The sequence below is a fragment of the Camelus dromedarius genome, chromosome X (assembly GCF_036321535.1).
Source record: "Camelus dromedarius isolate mCamDro1 chromosome X, mCamDro1.pat, whole genome shotgun sequence".
In the NCBI taxonomy this organism is placed as follows: domain Eukaryota; kingdom Metazoa; phylum Chordata; class Mammalia; order Artiodactyla; family Camelidae; genus Camelus; species Camelus dromedarius.
This window is the reverse complement of record NC_087472.1, coordinates 96,872,775-96,893,932: the sequence shown is the minus strand read 5'-3', so window position 1 is coordinate 96,893,932 and position 21,158 is coordinate 96,872,775. Positions and strand designations below refer to the sequence as shown.

General features: G+C 37.6%; 1 protein-coding gene across 2 annotated transcripts; it reads left to right on the top strand.

Annotated features, from left to right (window-relative positions):
* Positions 1–665: 665 nt before the first annotated feature.
* Positions 666–13,202, top strand: PRDX4 (peroxiredoxin 4). Of its 2 annotated transcripts, XM_031445710.2 has the most exons (8): positions 666–1,034; positions 4,231–4,348; positions 7,053–7,169; positions 9,090–9,212; positions 10,000–10,130; positions 11,144–11,178; positions 12,823–12,869; positions 13,091–13,202. In XM_031445710.2, the coding sequence occupies exons 1-8, from the start codon at positions 797–799 to the stop codon at positions 13,092–13,094; spliced, it is 813 nt and encodes a 270-aa protein (XP_031301570.1). In that variant the 5' UTR covers positions 666–796; the 3' UTR covers positions 13,095–13,202. The 2 variants fall into 2 exon arrangements, with proteins under 2 accessions (XP_031301570.1, XP_031301569.1); XM_031445709.2 differs by lacking the exon at positions 12,823–12,869.
* The last annotated feature ends 7,956 nt before the right edge of the window (positions 13,203–21,158 follow it).

The window sequence follows — 21,158 nt, the reverse complement described above, 5'->3', positions numbered from 1 at the left end:
TGTTGAATGGCTTCTGTGGGATTCATAAAGATGACTGTAGCTCACAGGAAAACAGAAGGGACCCTTGGGGCAGAGAGGCTGCTGAAGCCTCCTGTAATGTGATGGGGTAATTGCCAGAAGATGGAACTACACTGTGCTGGGAGAAAGTTTGGTTTTCTGGGAACCTTTTAAGTCAAAAAAAAAAGACACCTTTGAGACAGGCTTAAGTCACCAAACCCCCTGTTTGCGTTGCCTAAGTAAATGGTTAGGCTTTTCTTCAAGTTTTCCCAGGACTTAAAAGGGCTGCAACTAGGGGCGGGGGTTGGGGAGAGTCATGGCACTATTAACACGGATCACTTCAAGGAAAAAAGTCCCTATTAGAAGTATAAAATGCAAGCCATTCAAAGGCTTATAGGTTAGTTTCACTTTGCGGGGGATGATGTACGGTGGTGAGGCTTTGTGGAAGAGAAGAGCGTAAAAGAATGTCTAAAACAGTGCCAGAGACGAGGCGCGTGAGACCAGTCACGGGCAACGCCGCCCTGCAGAGTTAGGCTAAGTTCCCGACGCTGGCCCGCCCCAGGGCGCAGGCGCAAACGCCAGCAGGGGGGCGAGCGGGCGGGGCTGCCGCCCACGTGGCGGGGCGGGGGGAGGGGGAGCCCGGGAAGCCGGGAACGCGGGGAGCGGGGGTGGGGGTGGGGGGAGAGGAGAAGGCGAAGCAGGTCTCGCGAGGCCGCGCTTTGAGCGCGCAGTTGTAGCTGTCTGGCGGCGGGAGAAGCGGCTGTGGAACCAGGGGACGTGCGACTGCACCCGCGTGGTCATGGAGGCGCCGCCGCCGCCGCTACCCGCGACGACTCCGGCCCCCGGCCCCAGCCGAAGGCTACTGCTGCTACTGCTCTTCCTGCTGCCGGCTGAAGCTCTGAGGGGCTCGGAGGCAGAGGAGAGGCTCCGAACTCGCGAAGAGGAGTGCCACTTCTATGCGGGTGGACAAGTGTACCCGGGGGAGGCGTCCCGGGTTTCGGTCGCCGACCACTCCCTGCACCTCAGCAAAGCCAAGAGTAGGTGGTGCCCGGCCAAGGCGGGGTGAGCGGTGGCAGAGGGAGGCGGGAGGTGGAGAGGGCCAGGAGACACGTGTACTTCAGTTGCTGTGGCTACCCCGGGGCCTGGCTTTGGCGGTACCCCCTGGGCTGCCTTCAATCCCAGGGGGGAGCCTGACTCTCTCCTGTGAGGTGGAGGGGGGTTCCAGGTGTGAAGAAAGGGATGGGTTCCACTAATCAGATTTTGGAAGAAGTAGTGGTTACCCCAAAAGCCGCAGATGAGGGGACGAGCGTGGCCCTGGTCCCGGGCTTGCAGGCATCGAGGATGTTGTGCAAACTGAAACACTTCCTCAGACAAAGTGTCTGCAACACATCGCGTCTGTTTTCGAGTACTATTTCGGGGAAGAATGCATTGATAAGTTGAATAATGATTCACAGAAAGTTTGACTAAACAGAAAAATGACTAAACAAAATGCTCAGGAGGATAAACATTTCATTTTTCTTTTTTTTGTTTTTGTTGTTGTTGCATCTTACAGAGAGTATTCAAAGCCACCTTCCCCAAAACCTATATAGTTAATGGGTATTCTTTGTGTTTCTCAGAAATGAAGAACTTGTTACAGTGTGGACTGTGGAGGTTCTTTGTAGAGAAACCGAGGAAAGGAGGTTAGAAGTAATGCACTTGGGCTGATGATAAACCTAGTGCCAAATTTGTGTCCTGCCAATTTGCCTTTTGGTTATTTGCATTTCTGTCCAATGTACACAGCTAATGACCACTTTCAGGAAGGACACGTCAGACTAAGTAGATACTGAGAAAGTCGTGGCCTGCTGCATCTGGATGTTAAGACTAGCCAAAAAGAAGTGGCTAGGGGCTAAAAGATAAAAACTGTCCCTTGTTCGCATTTAAGTAACCTGCTTTTCCTACTGACCATTTGGCATTCTGAAGATGTTTATTGGCTTTTGTGGTCCAGTTACAGCATGTTCCGTGTCCATGTACAGTGGAAAAAGTAATGCTGCACAATTCTGAATCCCCAGTGTTACATGGGATGTTCTTATGACTTAGGATGGAGTGGGAGTGATAAATGAAAAAAAACTGTTTTGCCTCCTTAAACATTTGCAGTTCTTTCCTACTGAAAGTTATTTTTTGATTTTTGTTTTTAAAAAAGCTAGTCTTGTACTTTTAAAATCAATATTTCCAAGTCCCGTTGGTTTTACTTGCCTGGGAAGATATTTTGAAATATGTCAGCCAGTTAAGTGTTTACTGGCATTATATATGTTTCCCATAACAAATCCCATCCAAGTCTGCTCATGGAAGCCAAAAATAGTAACAAGAGATTTCCCTCTACCAGCAAACCTTTTCAAATTTTAGGTATTTGCTACATTTCTGTCATAGGTAGGCTCATCTAGAATTAAAGATACCAGGAGTTTTATTCATAAAATGTAATATTATGGAGCTATTAATACTTTCAAATAATTTTTAGTAACATGAAAAGCTGTTCATGATCTACTGTTTCATTTTTTTTAAGTGGGGTGCTACATGATCCAAATTTGTGTGTTTAAAAAAGACTGGAAGGAAATAACATCAAAATGTTAACAGTAATTAAATTGGAGGGGATTATGGGGACAGGGGATTTAAATATTCTTTATACTGCTCTGCATTTGCCAATATCTTTGTTAATTATATGATTTATATTTGGGACAATTTTTGTTTGTTTTTTAATAGATTCAAGGGATTGCTTTGGAAATTCCATTTGTAGATCTTAGCAAACGGCATTCTTTTTGCTCTAGAAATTGATGACACTTTTTTTTAAACACTGCAGTTCTTAAATCAGAAACCCCAAATTTCCGAAATCAAGATTTTCAGAACAAAATTTTTCAGTTTTATTGGTTTTCCCAATATGCTACAATCATTAAGGGCTATCATTGTAGCACGTCATTACAATTATCACCTCACACTTCAGTAGCATTTTAAGTAACGTATGTAAAGCATATATAGTTCTGTATCCTTCTGCTATCGAATTCTCCATCCTGGCCTTTATCTAATCAGAGCAGGGCATTTCTGTGAGCTAGGCTGCTGGTTCATGATGAGTAATCACATGTTATATATTAACTTCACAGAGAAATTCATCTTAAGTTTGTCTTTATTTTCGGAGTGACCAAACATGCTGGCTATTATACAAAATATAATAAATGCTGGCTATTATAAGCCTTACTTTCTAGGAACCTTAGTCAGACTTTGAAGCAAGTATTGGCTTTAATGTATGTAATGGTTCTGAAAATTTAAGTCTATCTGAATGTGTTAACAGAAGATCCAGGTACATTATTATCAAGGTGTGTTGGCTAGAATTACAGCATACCCTTACAAGAGAGCAGTGTGAGCTATTAAATTTCCATTAGGTCACTTGAAACCTGTTCAAGGGGGTCTCCTCTTTCAAAGCCCTGAAAAATAATCCCACGGTCTGGGATTTTTACACTTCTAGCCTGACGTATTTGCAAATTTCCTACTCCTTGAAGGTAGCAGCAGGTCCTCCGTGTATATGTGAGAAACTGGAAAATGTTTAATTTAGTGTATCTGGAAGACTGCTGTTAGAGAATGGAAAATCTAATTACTTGAAATGTAGGAAGGCGATTAACTTGGAGTGGTTACAGTGAAGTATCCAGTAAGGTTTAGTGCAGGGAAGGATTGTAGGGGGTCTGTGAGCGTGAATGGGAGACAAAGTCTTCAATTTCACTAACCTCCAACTAAAATTTAACATTTCTTTCCATTATGAACATCAGCAACAAACCACATTAGCTTCAACAGTACTTGCTTGTACCTGTCTCCAGTATAATCACAGATATTTTCATGCCACATTATGGTTGTTCCAAGTATACTGAAGCATCATTTATACTCATCATGATCTTGAGTGGTTAGTTATGAGATCACTGCTAGATCTTGCAGTTTTAAAGTGTTAATAATAGGGCACAAATATTACTATATCACCAATTTGGTTTTTGATATTTTGATAATTGCATTTCAACATAATTGGTCTCCTTTGTAATTCTAAGTATTTTATTTTATGTGTTCAATAACACTAGCCTGAGAAGTCCATCAGCATCACCACGATGCTAAAGAGGTCCAAAGATTTAGAAGCCTTAATTTTTAGTGATTTCCTAAAGATGTTCTTCTGTCATCCCACCAAACTTCTCGTTGTCATAGAACATCATATTTTTTTCTTAGTTTCCAAGCCAGCACCTTATTGGGAAGGAACAGCTGTGATAAATGGAGAATTCAAGGAGCTGAAGTTAACTGATTACCGTGGAAAATACCTGGTTTTTTTCTTCTATCCACTTGATTTGTAAGTAATACGTGTATATAGCAGCTAGCAAAACCTCAGTCAATATCAGTCATTATTCAAGAATATCCAACAGTTAGACATTATTTAGCACTTGTTCTTAAAGGACAAGCTGAGATGAATTTTTTTTAAGAAAGTAATATCTACTGGGTATTTCAGAATCATAAGCCATTGACCCCAATACTTTATACTTATATCCACATGATTGAGTTAACATAATTAATCATTAGAGAAAAACCACAATTATATTCATTAATGCAAGAAAATGGATTGAGAATATTTTAGAAAGCATTTAATAACAAAACTTATGTGACAAATCTGTTAACTGAAAAATGTATAAGTCTTTTTCTCTAGTGATGCCATTTATCTATGGTTTTATTATTTGTATTCTTTGCTGCATCTGTTGCTTTCCTGTGATTTGAACATTTTCCTGAAAATATTGCAAATGCTTAAGGAATAATACCTATTAATATGAATTATGGTTATGGGGAGTTCTCTTTAACTGTGTGACAGTGAACACTTGTAGATAGAAAGTTGACTCACAGTAAATACTCTTGCAGCTTTAGTCACATTGAGGATTTAATTTTGAGTGTTTTTCAAATTCCATGAAAGTGAAAAGATACCAAAGAGACTTATCCCAACTTCTATCTTTTTTTAAATATATTTTTTGGTTACAAAAAGTAAGAAGATTCTTCTATCTTTGCCACTGTATTATTAAGGTCCTTTTTCCGTTAGGACTAATCTAGAACTCTGTAAATATAATTTAAACTTCCAGGGAGGATATACTTAAGCTCCTATCTTTAGGCTGTCTCTAGGCCAGGGGTAAGCAGACTTTTTCTGTACAGGGCCAGATAGTAAATGTTTTAGTCTTGAAATGATCTTTATTGCAACTACTCAACATTGCAATTGTAGCACAAAACAGCCATAGACAATAACAAATGAATAGTGTTGTGCTCCACTGAAACTTTATTTAAAAAAATTAAGATCGGCTGGATTTGGCCTGTGGAGTGAAGTTTGCTGACCCCTACTCTAATCCAAATAGAATTCTCGTAAAAATTTGTACATTGGGGCTAAAACAAATCATGAATCTACATAATACGTAATCTTTATTAAATTAGTAAGAACTTGCTTCTTTCTAATCAACTTGTACTCTGGCTTGACTAGCTAAAATGTATGATATAACTTAATTTTTAATAGAGACCAGAAGTAGAAGTTTTTATATAAAATGATAGGCCTTCTAATTTCATGTTGCTGTAAAACCAAAAAGTAACACATGTTAAATATGCATGATGCTAAACCTGAATTGTGAAATTAGTGTAACATAGCAAGTATGCTGTTTCTCCAGTGTTATTTAAAACTCTGTAATGAGTAAGATGTATCTAATTAGAGCATGATGTTAGCAATGGTCTTCTCGGGCAAGGAGCTAAGAGAGCTTCTTTCTGTTTGTGTGTAATGCCTGCCAGACTGGGCCTGGTTAGAGAAGGAAGAATCCTGGGGCATTTGCCACAGTCTGCAAGGAAGGAAAGTCACAAATGTAACCCTTCAGTTTTCTGCCAAAACTTTTAAGTTGGGCAAATATCTCTCTAGGTAGCATTTCATGGGACAATAGGAAGGAAGGCAGGGGCCAATCATTCCTACCTTTTGGAAAATACTAAAAATACATGTCATAGCCCAGGTTTCCAGGGACATAATCTTGATTAGAACTGTTTGCTTGCATATGGCAATCTTCCACTTGAACAACTGAGACATCTGAAAAGCCTGTCTTGGGGCTGTCGTGGGAACTTGTCCCGAGTCTGTTTTTCAGACCTCCTTGACCATGACACACAGTATGAAATACATTTTTCACTTAACACATACATGCAGGGTAACATTCAGTTTGTACCAGTACAGCTGGTGCTCCTTAAAATACTGAAAAACTTCCATACCAACCCCCTCCCCAATTTGCCCTTCCCACCTGGTCCCTTTCAGAAACCCTCAGAGCTAAAACCAACCCTGAGTTAAGATGGTTAAGCATTTTTAATATCACTCCTGAACACACACACATATATATGCACTTATGTATACATATGTTTCATAACTTACTATGTGTGACATATTCTCATATTTTCTATTTTACTTTTTAAAAATGTTGGTTGGAACTCAGTAAGTTGTCTTAAGGAGCCCCTAACATGGTTTGAAAAATACTCCCCTAAGGTAGTAGTCTCTAAACATGCCCTTCTGACAAAAGGACTGGAAGACAAGGTAGAAGAGGACCTTCTCAAGAAAGGGAGGGCAATGGTAGAGGATTTCCTCATCTCCAAAATTGATACAGATGCATCTAGCTCATGGGGTTCGTATAGGAAGGTTTAAGAAAAAGTGAAATGAGGTAAAATTTGTATAGATGTTTAGAAAGCTGTAAAGCACTATGTAAAGTATTATTGAATAAAAGCTGACAAAATGGGGGTGCTGCCATAAGAAGGGACCATTGCTTCATCTCTGATCCATTAATTTATATAGTTTATCAAGATGTAATTGGGAACTCTATAATATACTTTTTTAATTAAATGATATTTGATCAAATGACAATGTTTTAGACTACATCTTGAGAAGGTTCATAAATTGTTCTTAATGTTCATTTTTATATACTAAAGGTGTTTATAAAAACAAAATCATTCAAAACTTTAGGTATCTGTGTATTTTGAAGATAACGATTTTTTTTAACTTTCAGCACTTTTGTGTGTCCAACTGAAATTATCGCCTTTGGTGATAGAATTGAGGAATTCAGATCGATAAACACTGAAGTTGTAGCATGCTCTGTGGATTCACAGTTTACCCATTTGGCCTGGTCAGTATCTTACGCTTAACATTTGTAGGGAAAAGAATGGATATACTCTTAAATTATGGGCAGACAACTTTTAACATGACAGGAATATAGTTATTTATCAGACAGTTCAGGAATAAATTTATCTGAGAGCTACTAGTTCAATGAAAGTATGGTAAAAATGCTGAACAATTTAATAGGACATTTCATATTTTGAAAAAAAAGTCAAATTCAAAAGATGTAATATCCATAGCAAAAACTAATGAATTGTATGATTATTATGACTAATTGGGTAACTTTAATCTGGAGGAAAATGTTTAAAATATCATTTCTCTCTGTTACACAGTTGTCTAGTTTAAGTCAAATTCAAAACAGCTTTTATTACTTTTTAAGAAGCAATGATCTTTTAAAATAATTCTTTAAATAATTTTTTAGTTCATTAAACATGAAAAGATGTTCCACCTAATTAATTGCAAAGAACTGAAAATTAAACTGACAAAAGATGCCATTTTTTTCCCTGATTGGCCAAGAGGTCAAATATTTAAGAATTTCATCCAGTGTTGACAAAGGTGTAAAGAAATAATACTGTCACATACACATTTGATTCAGCATTTCTGGAGAGCAGTTAGGCAACATGTTTCAAAATTTGAAATGTGCATGTTGACATGAGTTTTTCTTTTTTTTTTTAACATTTTTTTAGAGTGATAGTCATTTTACAATGTTGTGTCAAACGTGAGTTTTTAAACAGCGTCCTCAATTTTGTTCACAAAATTTTATGCACAATAAAGATTGTTCAGAATTATTTTGGTTTTAAAACTTAACATTCAATTCATTAAAGTAACAAATTCAAAACAGGTTTTTCTTCATTTACACATTATGTACATAAATATATATACATATACATGTATATATATGTGTGTGTATATATATAACTAAATGTAAATAGCAATAAGTGTAAATTATATATACATATATGTGTGTATATATATGTAAAATTTTAATTAGTTTAGGAGCTACAATTTAAATTTAATTTACATTCCCTTAAGTAATTGATTCTCTGAAGCATTTTAAGACGCCGTTATATATTTAATATATTTGATTTAAACTCAATTTTCAGACAAACCTTCCCAAGAACTTAAATAATAAAAATAAAAATTAAATTATTTAAATTAAATAATGAAAACACAAATCCACTAAGGAAAAAGTTATGTCATTCCAGAAAATTTGAGATTGCTTTCCCAAGGGAGCTTTGGGAATACATTCTCAGCTGTATATGAGATGTCATGTATATGGATGTCAGAACTAGGGCTGCAGACATCTGGAGCATTATTTCCCCGTTTTCTAGCTGCTGTGTCAGTGTCCTGCCCTTGAGGCCCCAGTCCACATCCCTTGGTTTCAAGTTACAGAATACTTAAATCTGAAGATTGATGCTGTGAGATTACAAGTAACTTCCTTGCTGCTTCAAGTGGACTTCACACTTCTTTGTCTCTCTGCACATGAAAATGCCATCCAGTTGTATTCTGCCTGTCTCACAAGGCTTTGTCTTGCAATCACAATTTTAAGGTTATGCTTATGATGCTGCACATCCTTTGATCCTTAATTCCACTTCTAGGAATTAATCAGACAAGTGTACAAAGTTGAGAATATAAGGATTTTCCAGCAGTATTGATAAAAGTAAAAAAAAAATACGGTTTCAATGTCTGTCAATAGAGATTAGCAACATATAGTATGTCTATACATTTAAAAATGTGACGTATATCTCCATATTTAGTGTTTAAAGGATATAAATATATTGGGGGGGGCAAGAAAATAGACTGTATACTAGCCTGTCTTTGTTAGAGAAAGAATATGATGATGTGTGTTTGCATATGCAAAGAAAGAGTGTTGACTTTTAATATATGCCATTTACTTAACCCTGAGAGGTAAATGTTCTGTTTGTTACAGGATTAATACCCCTCGAAGACAAGGAGGACTTGGGCCAATAAGTATTCCACTTCTTTCCGACTTGAACCATCAGATCTCAAAGGACTATGGTGTCTATCTGGAAGACTCAGGCCACACCCTTAGGTACCTTTCAGTGATTTTACACTATGATAAATACAAATGTGTTTGTAATCCTCCTTGAAATGGAGTTAGAAGGTACAAGGTTAGATCAAGAAATATGTGCTCTATTTACAAAAATGTTGTAAAGATACCGTTAAAAACAATTGGTAAGCACCCTACTTAGTAACTATTGGGTTGAAATCCATATTGACTTAAATAAACAGATAGTAAAGTCCTCTGAAAATGTTTATCACTAGTATACTTTAACTCTTGCAATGCTACCCCTATCTCAATAGCAGGTCTTTTAGGTCAAACTATTGCATTATTTCCCAGGCTGTAGTAGTGAATCACCGATAGAGAGATTGAGAAGGAAAAGCAATTTCCATATTGGTGACCTTGTCTTTTTCCACCACTGAAAAGGGAAATACAAAGACATTCTAAATAGCCAGTGATAAGAAAGATCACTCACTCGTTCACCCACAGGAAGGCTTTGCTGTGTAGCTTTATCATTTCATTTACAGTACAATCCCAAACCTAGTACACATGAAGATTCCACTGTAAACAATACAGTACATTTCATTGACAAAAAAACAAATTTTAAAGCTACCATTTCACAGTGATAATCCCAAAATATACAGTAGGTAAGCATGGGTATGGGGGTGTGGACACGTGCATACAGCTAAGTAGGTAGGCAGTGTGTTCTGGGCTCTGGGTAACATCCTTCTGTGGGTGGAACAGGGATTCACATTAACTAGTATTTGTCTTCACTGAGAACACGTGCCCACACCTCTACCGTTCTTATGTTTTACAGAGGTCTCTTCATTATTGATGACAAAGGAATCCTAAGACAGATTACTCTGAATGACCTTCCTGTGGGTAGATCCGTGGATGAGACACTGCGTTTGGTTCAAGCATTCCAGTACACCGACAAACACGGAGAAGGTGCCCTTTCCTTCTAACCATCATGGCCTTTTGATTTTTCAGTTTGAGGGATAGTAGCATAATTAGTTTGGTTTCTTACCTTAAAAGTAATTTGGATGATTCCAAAGTCTTCTGATTGATTGTTTTCAGATTATTAGATCTTTTAAGCAGATCAAATTATAATTTAAAGTGCTTTTAACAAAATATCACTAATATAGTCTACTTACTGAAGAGGGGGGGGAAAGTATTATTTTCATAGTCCTTTTAGAAGAGCTCAAAGTTTCTGCTACTGTAATTTTTCAAATTATGTTTCTATAAAGTTAAAATGTACCAGCCAATCTGGCAATGTTTAGTAGTGTACATTTTATTTGCATGTTTATATTATTTGATTTCGCTTTTTTTCCTCAAAGTGATTCAGTAATCCTTAAGGTTATTCAGCATCATACTAGTAATCCATCAGTTCATCCTTTCACCCCAAATTTTTGCAGTAGCCAAACGGAAAAGGTCAGATTCTTCTTAAAGTAGAACATATGTTATATATCCCTTTTAAAAATGTAACTTGGTGCCTGGCTCAGGGCGCATTCCAAATCAAGGGAAAATCTTACCTTCTGAATAATTTTAAAGTCTCTTTGGACAGTGAACCATGGCATCAGTACAAAATACTGCAGGACACAGCAGATAAGTTTAAGGGAATATACATTCGAGGAATTTTTGCTGTGCTCAGACCTTTCAGTTGATCAGATTCCCAAACTTTCCAACTTTATGAGAGGAAGACTCAATTTGGTTTCTTATATTATAAATGTAACGAAACATAACTGACAAAAATGAAAGTAGATTAGCTGCCTGCTAATAAGCTCTATGACTAAAATTCCTTGGTGTGAGCAGGTAAGCTGACAGAAGTCAAGTGTTCAGTGGCCTAGAAATGTTCTCATTAATATAGGCTCTATTTTCAGCTTTATTTGGAAAAAGAAAAGCTCCGAGTTGCTGAAGAGAACTGAATTCTAACTGTCTTTTGCCAATTTTTGTTCTTTCAGTCTGCCCTGCTGGTTGGAAACCTGGTAGTGAAACAGTAAGTCAAACTGATTTTTCTGTTAAGCGGATGGCCAGAGCCAAAAAAAATGCCAACCCCAGGATAATCTTTCCTTGTAATAGAACTGTCTTGATTTTGTACAGGGAAGTCAATGCTGCTAGGCAGAGCTCCTAGGAGCACATGCTTCTTTGGACTGGAGGGAGAGCAGCTGAAACTGGAGAAGCAGAACATGGGACTTAGTACTGTGAACTTTAAAGCCAAGTATCCACAGAAACATATGATTTAGAAAGCAGGAGGAACAGTGGAAACTTAGTAGAATAAATTCAGGGCAAAGAAAATAGTCACAAGCAAAACTTCTCTATGTATAGTAAAAAGCTTTTGAGAAAATCTGCCTTAGTTAACCCTGAAGCTAATGCTTCTCTCCTTGTCATTTGAAGGAAGAAAAGACTGAAACAGGTACACTAATTTAGGGAGGCTGTATAATTTACAGACAATCTCCGAAGTAGTCTCTGGCCAAAAGACAATTTGGAAACTTGTCTCTACCTTTTTAAAATAACATTCATGTAAAAATCAAGAATTTTACACAAACTGTAGTTAGGAAATTGAAAAATACTAGAGCATTGGAGGGAGAAATCATTATCTTAGGGTAAAAGAAAAATACAGACTTATATTATAAAATAAGGATTATATTATAAAATTATATTATAATTATATTATTATATTATAAAATTATATTATAAAATAAGGACTTTCTTCCTTAACAAACCGAAAAAAGCATGGTTAGTAATAGACAATGAGAAGTAGAAATGTACTCTGTAAGCTTACACAGATTAGGTAAAGTAATATTTCACTGATTTGATGGGTTTGCAAAACAGCTTTGCCTCTGAGGATCAAAGTTGATGTTACAATACCAATTATTCACCTCTACCTCTACATAGATCTGATGGCTCTCAGAGGGGGTTTGAAGTTAGGCATTAAAGGTACTTTGAGCACTAGGTAGTTTATAACTTAGTCACTAGGTTAGTTTACAATTATGAATTGTGAGGGTTACAAATAGAAATATGAATAGAAGCTGCAGGCATCACCTGAGAAGGCTTAAAAAGCATTTCTGGATAGGTCTTCAGCATAAGGAGCACTTTGCCCTGGAGCTTTTTTAGCAAAACCAGCAGTGACAAATGAACACCACCACCTTTGATCACAGGCACGTGCTGAGCAAGAGCTCCCAAGGACAGATTAACTCAGAAGGGTATCATAGGATGATGAGTTGACATTTCAGAAAACATGTTGACTATCTACTGGATTAACTTTGGGGGGGGCACAAACCCCTCGGATTATATTTTTATATAGGGATAGAGATACTTTACCTCTAACTCGCAAGTAACTGTTAATGTGAGAATTTTTTTTTTAAGTCCAGGAGGTTTCTAAGGCTGTAATGCTCCAGGAGGGAGCACTTATTTTAGAGTATTTGTCCATTCAGTAAATAGTTATTCAGGCTATTTTTAGAGTATTTCTTTTACTTTGCAGTTTGAGATTAAAAGGTTACATTCTAGACCTCCAAAAATATCCAGCTGAACACACTACCCCCTTTTCAGATTGTAGCATACCATCACTTCAGCAGCAGATGACTTTAAAAATACATTAACATCTGTAGCCATGCTCTCTTAATGTGTTTGACTTAATTAGATCAAACCTGAAGATGCCATGAAAGCCTGGTGGCCAAGAGAAGAGCTGTAAGTAAATTTGGGGGTGCTTGAGTACAGATGTTAATTGACTAACAAATGATTTGCCTCTTGGGATAGCTGAGATTAGCAGGTAGGACAAATCCAGGTTTTCCTAAACATATATAATTTGATACACAATTATCTTCTTTAGTCAACAGATGGGCAACTAATGTCATACTAATGATGATGTACTTAGGCTTTTTAAATGAGTAATTTTTTTTCTTTAACAGATAATCCCAGATCCAGCTGGAAAACTGAAGTATTTCGATAAACTGAACTGAAAATACTTCCTCAGGTCATGATGCTTGAAACTTCTCAGTAAAGTTCACCATTGTATTACCACACTGTGTTACAGCACTAATTTCTTGAATATAAAAATCCATGTCAGAGTCCAAAGACACTTAGTGTTCAAGTTAGACACTGATGCCAAAAGGTAGACAGTTATTCTCTATCTTTCCAAAATAAGAAATGTCAGATTAACTCAAATTAGTAACAGCAATAGTAACTAACATTAATGGAGTACATGCCAGGTGCCAGGCGTCGTTAGGAGGTTAGAGGTGTTATTTTACTCAATTCTCACAGCGACTCTTTGAGTTCTTTATTTTACAGATGAAGAAATAGCTGTCTAGCAAAGGTACAATCAGTCTTTGAACCCAAACAGGCTAATTCTAGTTTCTGGGCTCTTAAGACTCCACAGTGGCTCATCTCTCTGTACCTTTGGGAGGCTGGAAAGAAGAGGTTTTGAGCACAGTCCCCTCCATAGCATGTGGTAGGGACAGCTGACCCCAGAGCTCACTGCTCCAGATACAACAAAGTCCTTTGGACCCCCCTTTTTTTCTAAATTCACATTTTCAGCTTATACCAAATTTATAAGTAACAATATGTTTATATTTAGTTTAACAAATAAAAGTTGAATCACTAAATATATGTAGCCAACTATTCACAACCACATATAAAGCTGAACTCCAGTGCTATTCCATCACCCCATTTACCACCCCAATATGGCAGCGGCTTTACTATAATTATCTATAGACATGCCATGTAGTAAAAGGACCCAAGAGAATTTGCCTCATCCTGTCTTCCATGCTAATCCATTCTCAACACTGACAAAAAGCTCCTCACCCCAGGGGAGGCCATCACTAGAATTGGGGGTGTACTAGCCTCCTGGCTGACACTCAAGTTCTGTCATAAATGGCAAGTGATTAGTGACATGCATGTGGACATGGGAATTCAACAGCCATTTATAACCCTTCACTACAGCAAAGTATGTTCCAAGTATGGAATCTAAAAAAAATGGTACAAATGAACTTACTTACAAAACAGAACTAGAGTCACAAATACAGAAAACAAACTTATAGTTACGAAAGGGGATAGCAGGGGGTGGGAAGATAAATCGGGAGTTTAGGATTAACATATACATGCATTACTATATATAAAATAGATAAACAAGGACCTACTATATGGCATGGGGAACTATTCAATGTCTTGTAGTAACCTATAATGGAAAAGAATCTGAACTATATAAAGAATGAATCACTGCTGGATACCTGAAACACAACATTGTAAATTATACTTCAATTTAAGAAATGATTCATAAATACAAATAAAGCCCTGCTTCTCCCTCACATTTCTGATCTATTGAATACTTCGCAGGTAAGCCTTGCCAGCGTCCTGAGCTTCACAGTGGTTGTGGCGGACAGCTCTTTCAAGGATTTCTTACGTCTCCAGAATTTCATGCAAGGAATCATTCCCCCACTCCCATCATTTCCTCCATATCCAAGGGTATACCTAATCCTACATCCTTAACTCCAGCTGTCAGTAGACTTCCAGGTTTTATATTTTTTTCTCAAATACATTAACCACTATTCTGTTAGTTAATGATATTTTTATACTCTTAACTCCCCCATATGATATCATGGAATGCATCCTTGTATTTTGTTACCCATGAACTTTCTGACAACACTATGTCACTGAAATTTCTTTGAATAGAATTAACTAATATATGAATGGGAGGAAATGCATATTTCAGGTGAATAGCTCCATAAAGGTCACCATGCCAGGGTGTGTGAGGGTGTCTGTGTGCATATTCATATGTTTGTGTATATATACATATTACACATATACATACACATACATGCACACTCCTCTAAAATCACTGAATTTTTTACTTAGCTTTTAAAAGAAAAAATGCTTATCATAGTTACTATGTATTTAGTCTTAGATAGCAAAGCAGTGTGTACCAATTCCATTATTAACACAATTTGGGCATAATGTTGTACACTTATGTAAAATCCTAAAAATACATTTTTAAAGATCTACCTTCCTGAGGCTTAAGCTTAAAATTTTTTAAATAAATCCAAAAGCCAAGTTACACCCAAATTCACCTAAATTATGCATTTGTTCATACAGAAATTATTTATGACCTGCACAAGTGCAAGGTACTGTGCTGGCAATACAGGTAAAAGGATATGACACAATCCCTTTCCTCAAGAAGCCCACAGTCTCCCAAAGGAAATCAGCAGGTTAAAAAGAGCAATACGGTAAGTGCTAAAAATGCTGACTTCTGTGTTGGCTCCAAGGCCAACAAGAGCAACGACAAGGAAAGACAGAGATGAGAAACGTGTCACAAAGAAGGGGAGGTACAAGTCCACTTCCCACTCCTCCAGTGAAGGCTGTATCAGGTGCTAATGTACTCTCCTGTAAAAAGGCAGCACTTGTGACCCAACCTCAAGAGAAAAGCGTTGACTGGTTCTCCTCTCATGATGATCTACTGGGAGATGGCACACAGTTTAGAGTTGACTGGCTAGGGTTAGAGGTTCAGTGTGTGGCCAACAATAGACGGAAGGTAAAAACTGAATCTGCAGGTGTGAGTTCCTTAACTTCCAGCTCTGGCCACCTGTACAGCTCAGCCAGGACCTCAGGAAAAAAAAATTGCAAGTTTTGTATCAAATGGAGTTACATTTCACTGTAACCCAATGGCCACGAGAGGGCGCCCGATACACCAAAATTCCAACTGCTTTGTCCTGAGGCCCCCTTTCAAGATAAACTAGAAGAGCAACAACTAACACTCAAATGTTTTTTGGGGGGAGGGTATAGCTCAAGTGGTAGAGTGCATGCTTAGCATGCACAAGGTCCTGGGTTCAATCCCCAGTACCTCCTCTAAGAGTAAATAAATAAATAAACCTAATTACCTTCCCTTCAAAATAAAAAAAAAGCTCTCAAGTGTTCCTTATTTTGTACAAATCTAATTTAGGGGGAAAAAAGAAAAAAACTTAAAAATTGAGACCAATTCAAAACTAAGTACAACTCAAGTTAGCATCTTAATTTGTACTAAGAGTATGTCTTCCATCAATGACCATGACCCAGTTAGAAGTACATTTTATATTGTGACCTAGCACACCTGTAAATGTGTGTGCACCGTGCAGAGGCATAACATAACAAGTATCACACAACGCTTAACCGTTACTATGCGTGACAGTTGGATCTTTTAGTTTTGTAATGTTGGCCACAATCCACTAAATTTCATGACCCACCAATGGGCCACTCTTGTTTTTACAAAGACATATATATATATACTTAAATTTATATATGTATATGTGTAAATATAAAAAATCAGGATACAATAAATGCCTGGCATATCAATACCTTGTCATATATAATTTTCACTTTCCCTCCATTACAGTTTTGTTCATTTGTTTTAGACATACTATCCCACTAAAGGTGCACGATTCCTGTGACACAAAAACCAAAATATCCTACCCTTTCTTTTGTTACTATAATCCTTTCTCTGAAGTATTAATTTCTCAATGCCACTGGCTTACTGAATGATTTTCAGAAGGACCTGTTTTATTCTGAAGCTCCATTTTCTTTGGCATATGCATCTTTAATGGAACTTGATTTTTCAAATGATCAAAGTTCATTGGTAGTCATTACAATGTAGTCATTAAAATATTTCACTAACCAAACAGGCATATCAAGTGAAAGCCTAAATCAGGAAACTCTGGAATGAGAAAACTGCCTCGCCTTTTATGGAGAAAGAAACAGAACCCAAAGAGATGAATCCTCCATCCCAACCCTGAATTTGCTGGATGCAGATGTAGGAGAGACCTCACAGGTGCGGACATTCGGGCCAGCACCACTTCTCAAGCCACACTGCCACCCGAAACCCACCCGCTGGACCAAAGGACCCCAAAGCCACCTCGGATTGATCTCCTTAGATCAAAATAATCTCATGACACAAGAATTTCATCTAGAAGCAATGTGATTAGTCAAAAACCCTTAAATCTGTTTTTGAATTTACCAAATCCGTATTTTTAATTCCTCTTTCCTGTTACCTATTTTAAAGTAATTCATTATTTGTTGCCAAGGGAGAAAACATTCACAATTCAATTTAGAGTCAATCACAACTGTAGCAAATTTTTTTCTAAGAGGAAATTAAAACAAATGCCAGAAATATTTCAACCATCCTTGTCTCTTACAGTTGAGACCTAATTATATTCTGATATAAATTTTATATATGTGTGTGTGTGTGTGTGTGTGTAAATCACCACAACCCCTTTATCACACTAGCTAAGAAAAATATGTATGAAAGTGGCAAAGGGCCAAGATTCTAGACCTAAGCTGGGCCAAACCCACATAACCCCATCTATGAACAGTTACAGGGTGAGCTGTGGGAAGTTACTTTCCTTCTCTGAGCCTAACTTTCCTCATCTGCAAAAGCGAGTAATGGTCTTGCCCTCAAATGGTAAATTTAAGGATTAAATGAGAAAATCCATTTTGATGTCATTAGCGCAGTGCTAAGGATCCAATATGTGTTAGTCATACATAAAAATTCTTATTTTGTGATTACATTCTGTGACTGATTTTTTTGCCACACTGAACTAACATACAAGTTGCCATGGGGTTCTATATACCAAATAAAGAATCTCTACTTCCAAATGTTTTCATGGTAAAGCATAAAGCACTGGATTTCAGCTTGAGGCTCTTGCACAGAAACAGAATAACACAAACTTGTATTCTCTGTATCAAAATGGAGGCAAATATCTTATAAATTAACCTTCACCATCCTCCAGATGCACTTCCTTTCACCTCCCTCTCTTAATCTATAAAGGGTCATAATGCTTAAAAATTATTATTCAGAATCTGTTGTAAAGTTAAATGCATTGTTACCAGTTAACATTTTATAAAACATCAGCAGTGACAGCAAGCAAGTACACTCCTGTTAAAAAGTAAGACTGTCAACCCTGGCAAGCTGGAGAGTCAGTCAGATCTAAAATATTGTCCTAAATCTGTTTTTAAGAAACATAATACTACTATTTGATTCTTCATAGCAAGGGAATAATGATTTGACAATATACATACTTTGACAATATATAATCCTGCCTTTTCATGTTACAAAGTAGAATACAGAGTATCGTTCTGGCTTTGTAAAAATTATGAAAACTTCTAGTGTGTTCGGTTTATTCACATGTATTAACAACAACAAAAAGTCCATGATCAAGTTAAATTTCACAAAAGCTGATTTAAAAAGTTAAACAAGGAGGGAGGGTACAGCTCAAGCGGTAGAGCACATGCTCAGCATGCATGAGCTCCTGGGTTCAATCCCCAGTACCTCCTCTAAAAATAAATAAAACTAATTACCTCCCCAGCTCCGCCAAAAAAAAAAGTTAAACAGGTGTTCTTACAGCCCTACATTTCAATGAGTCTTTTATAAGCTAATATGCACTTTTATAGAACACCAAAGGAGAGGTATCCTATGCAGTGTTTCCCAATGTTACTTGTCAATAAAATGTTTATAAGACATTTTGTAAATCTGATAAAAATTGTTTTATATAAACATATAGAATGGTTATGAAAGAGCATTTCACCAGTGTCCAAGAAATTCACCCAGGAGAGCTGGGCACTTGCAATTACTCAGCCCCTTGCCATCAAGCCCTAGACACCATCGCTTTTTAACTGCTTTTTTCTCACCAATGACTTCTCAATCATCAAACTGGTGGCCTTTTCCCAGGGCTCATCTCTGTGAATTCCATGACACTGCTGATCATTCCCTCCACAAAAATGGCTTTGAGAGACAGGAGGGCGACATATTGAGGAGCTAGGAATCTGACTGGTTGTCCTTGGAACCTATAAGCTACCATTTAAGAAATCCAACCAGCCTGTTAGAGTGGCCTGGTTGGCCCCTACCCACTCCAGCCACCCCAGCTGAGGTGCCAGATGTTCCAGCCCCAGACGAGCTCCCGATTGAACACAGGTGCCTGAGGGACCCCAGCCAATGCCACACGGAACAAAGAACCTCCCAAATGAACCCAGCCACCCCACAGAATCAAATGTGTCTTTAAAAAGATGAAATGCTTTTTTCTCTACACAAACTCACCAAAAAGAAAAATAAAATTTTGAACTTCCTGGGCCTGGGGGTGGAAGGAGAACCTCAGTTCTTCAGGAATCAAGCTACTGACTCAGTTCAAAGAGAGGAGAGAAAGCAGATCGCAGAGAATGCAGGTAGCAAAGGGAATGGGCAGACTTGTAGCATATTCGGGTTACAGTGTCACCCGGGCACACACAACACAGTGCAAAGTGTACTAACATGAACCGAACTCTTTTATAGACACCATCCTCAAAGATTGCTCAGTGAAGAAAGACCTAAGCAAAAACTAAGAAGATGGTAAGAAATGCCTGAAGTAAAATGTGGTATGTCAGCACAAACTACTCAATACAAAACTATTCCAACCCACTGAGAGATTATCGTATTAAGTGAAGTAAGTCAGACAAAGACAAGTATCATATGATGTCGCTTATATGTGGAATCTTAAGAAAAAAAAGATACAAATTTTATTTACAAACCAGAAATACTCACAGCAACAGAAAACAAACTGTGGTTACCAGGGGGAGAAGGCAGGGAGGGATGAATTAGGAGTTTGGGATTAACAGATACACATTAAAATAGATAAACAACAAATTTCTACTGTATAGCACAGGGAACTATATTCAATCTCTTGTAACGAGCTGTAATGGAAAATAATTTGAAAATACATATATGTATGTATGTAAATATGTATAACTGAATCGCTTTGCTGTATACCTGAAACTACCACTGTAAATAGACTACACTTCAATTAAAAAAAAAACTATGTCCAACCCACACTAGGGAATTCCACAGTAAATACGCAGCTGTGCTGGTACTGGTTAAAAGTCCACTATTCCTTAACGAAGAGGGAGTGAACACTAAACATGTAGAATCTACTGTTTATCTTGCGGAGTTGGCTTCATATTATCTCATCTTCTTAAAGTCCTATATTAAATATAAAAATCTCTAGTTCTTATCATATAAAAACTTTCACTGGTAGGTAACAGATTTTGAGTTAAAAATCTGACACCCAAAATTACTCAAACAAGTAATTTGACTAGAAAGACAATCAGAGATTTTTTAAAGTTCAATCTCAGTGGAATTCGAAGAACGGCAATTAATGAATGTCATTTTTCACCTATAAAAATGGCAAAAATGTTTTTAGAAGTAAAGGATAAAATATGGCAAAGTTCAGGGAAATTGCTTAAGTGGATGTGAAGTGAAGTGTTAAGTGAATGGAGGGTTATATGAAATACAGATTCAAAGCCTTGAATGTATGCGTACTATTTAGTATCACTTTTCAACAATTTTCCGAAGGAATAATTTAAGGATTAAATGTTTTATCTTTAGGATATTTACCGTAACACTTCTTATAACCGCAAGAAAAGTTCAAGCAAAAGGTTCAGTGTACAGCAATAAACGGCTAAATGCACAGTGCACACCAGCACACAGTAGGTCGCTTAACTGAACTCCACTTAACACATTCACACAACTCTCCAGGGCCCGTCCCTTCCAGTTAGCCACCTCAGGGTCCCCACCGGCTTACAGGCAGATCTGCAAAATGCCGGCCTGAAGGCCAGGTGGAGCTCTGGAGGGCGTAGGGATGGCGCGGGGAGGCGAGCACCGGTGCCAAGCTACTACCACACAGCACATGCTGGCATCCGTGAGCCAAACTGCACGCCCCCGAAGCAGCTGTGTTTGTTCCATGACTGCTTCCACCGGAAGTGCTTATTCATGTTAACTGTGATTTCAATAAACATTAAATTAGTAAGAATTTTTTTAAAAAAGTATTCTGGCCAATTCTGAGGCAGAGCCAAGTTTGTGACCGCTGATCTAGAACCCACACTCACTCAAGACTGTTTCCTTCCTGGAAATAATACCTTTATGGAGATGACTTTTTTCCTCTCTGCGACCTGGGTTTCTTCTCTTCTGAACTTGGTCAACTTACCGTC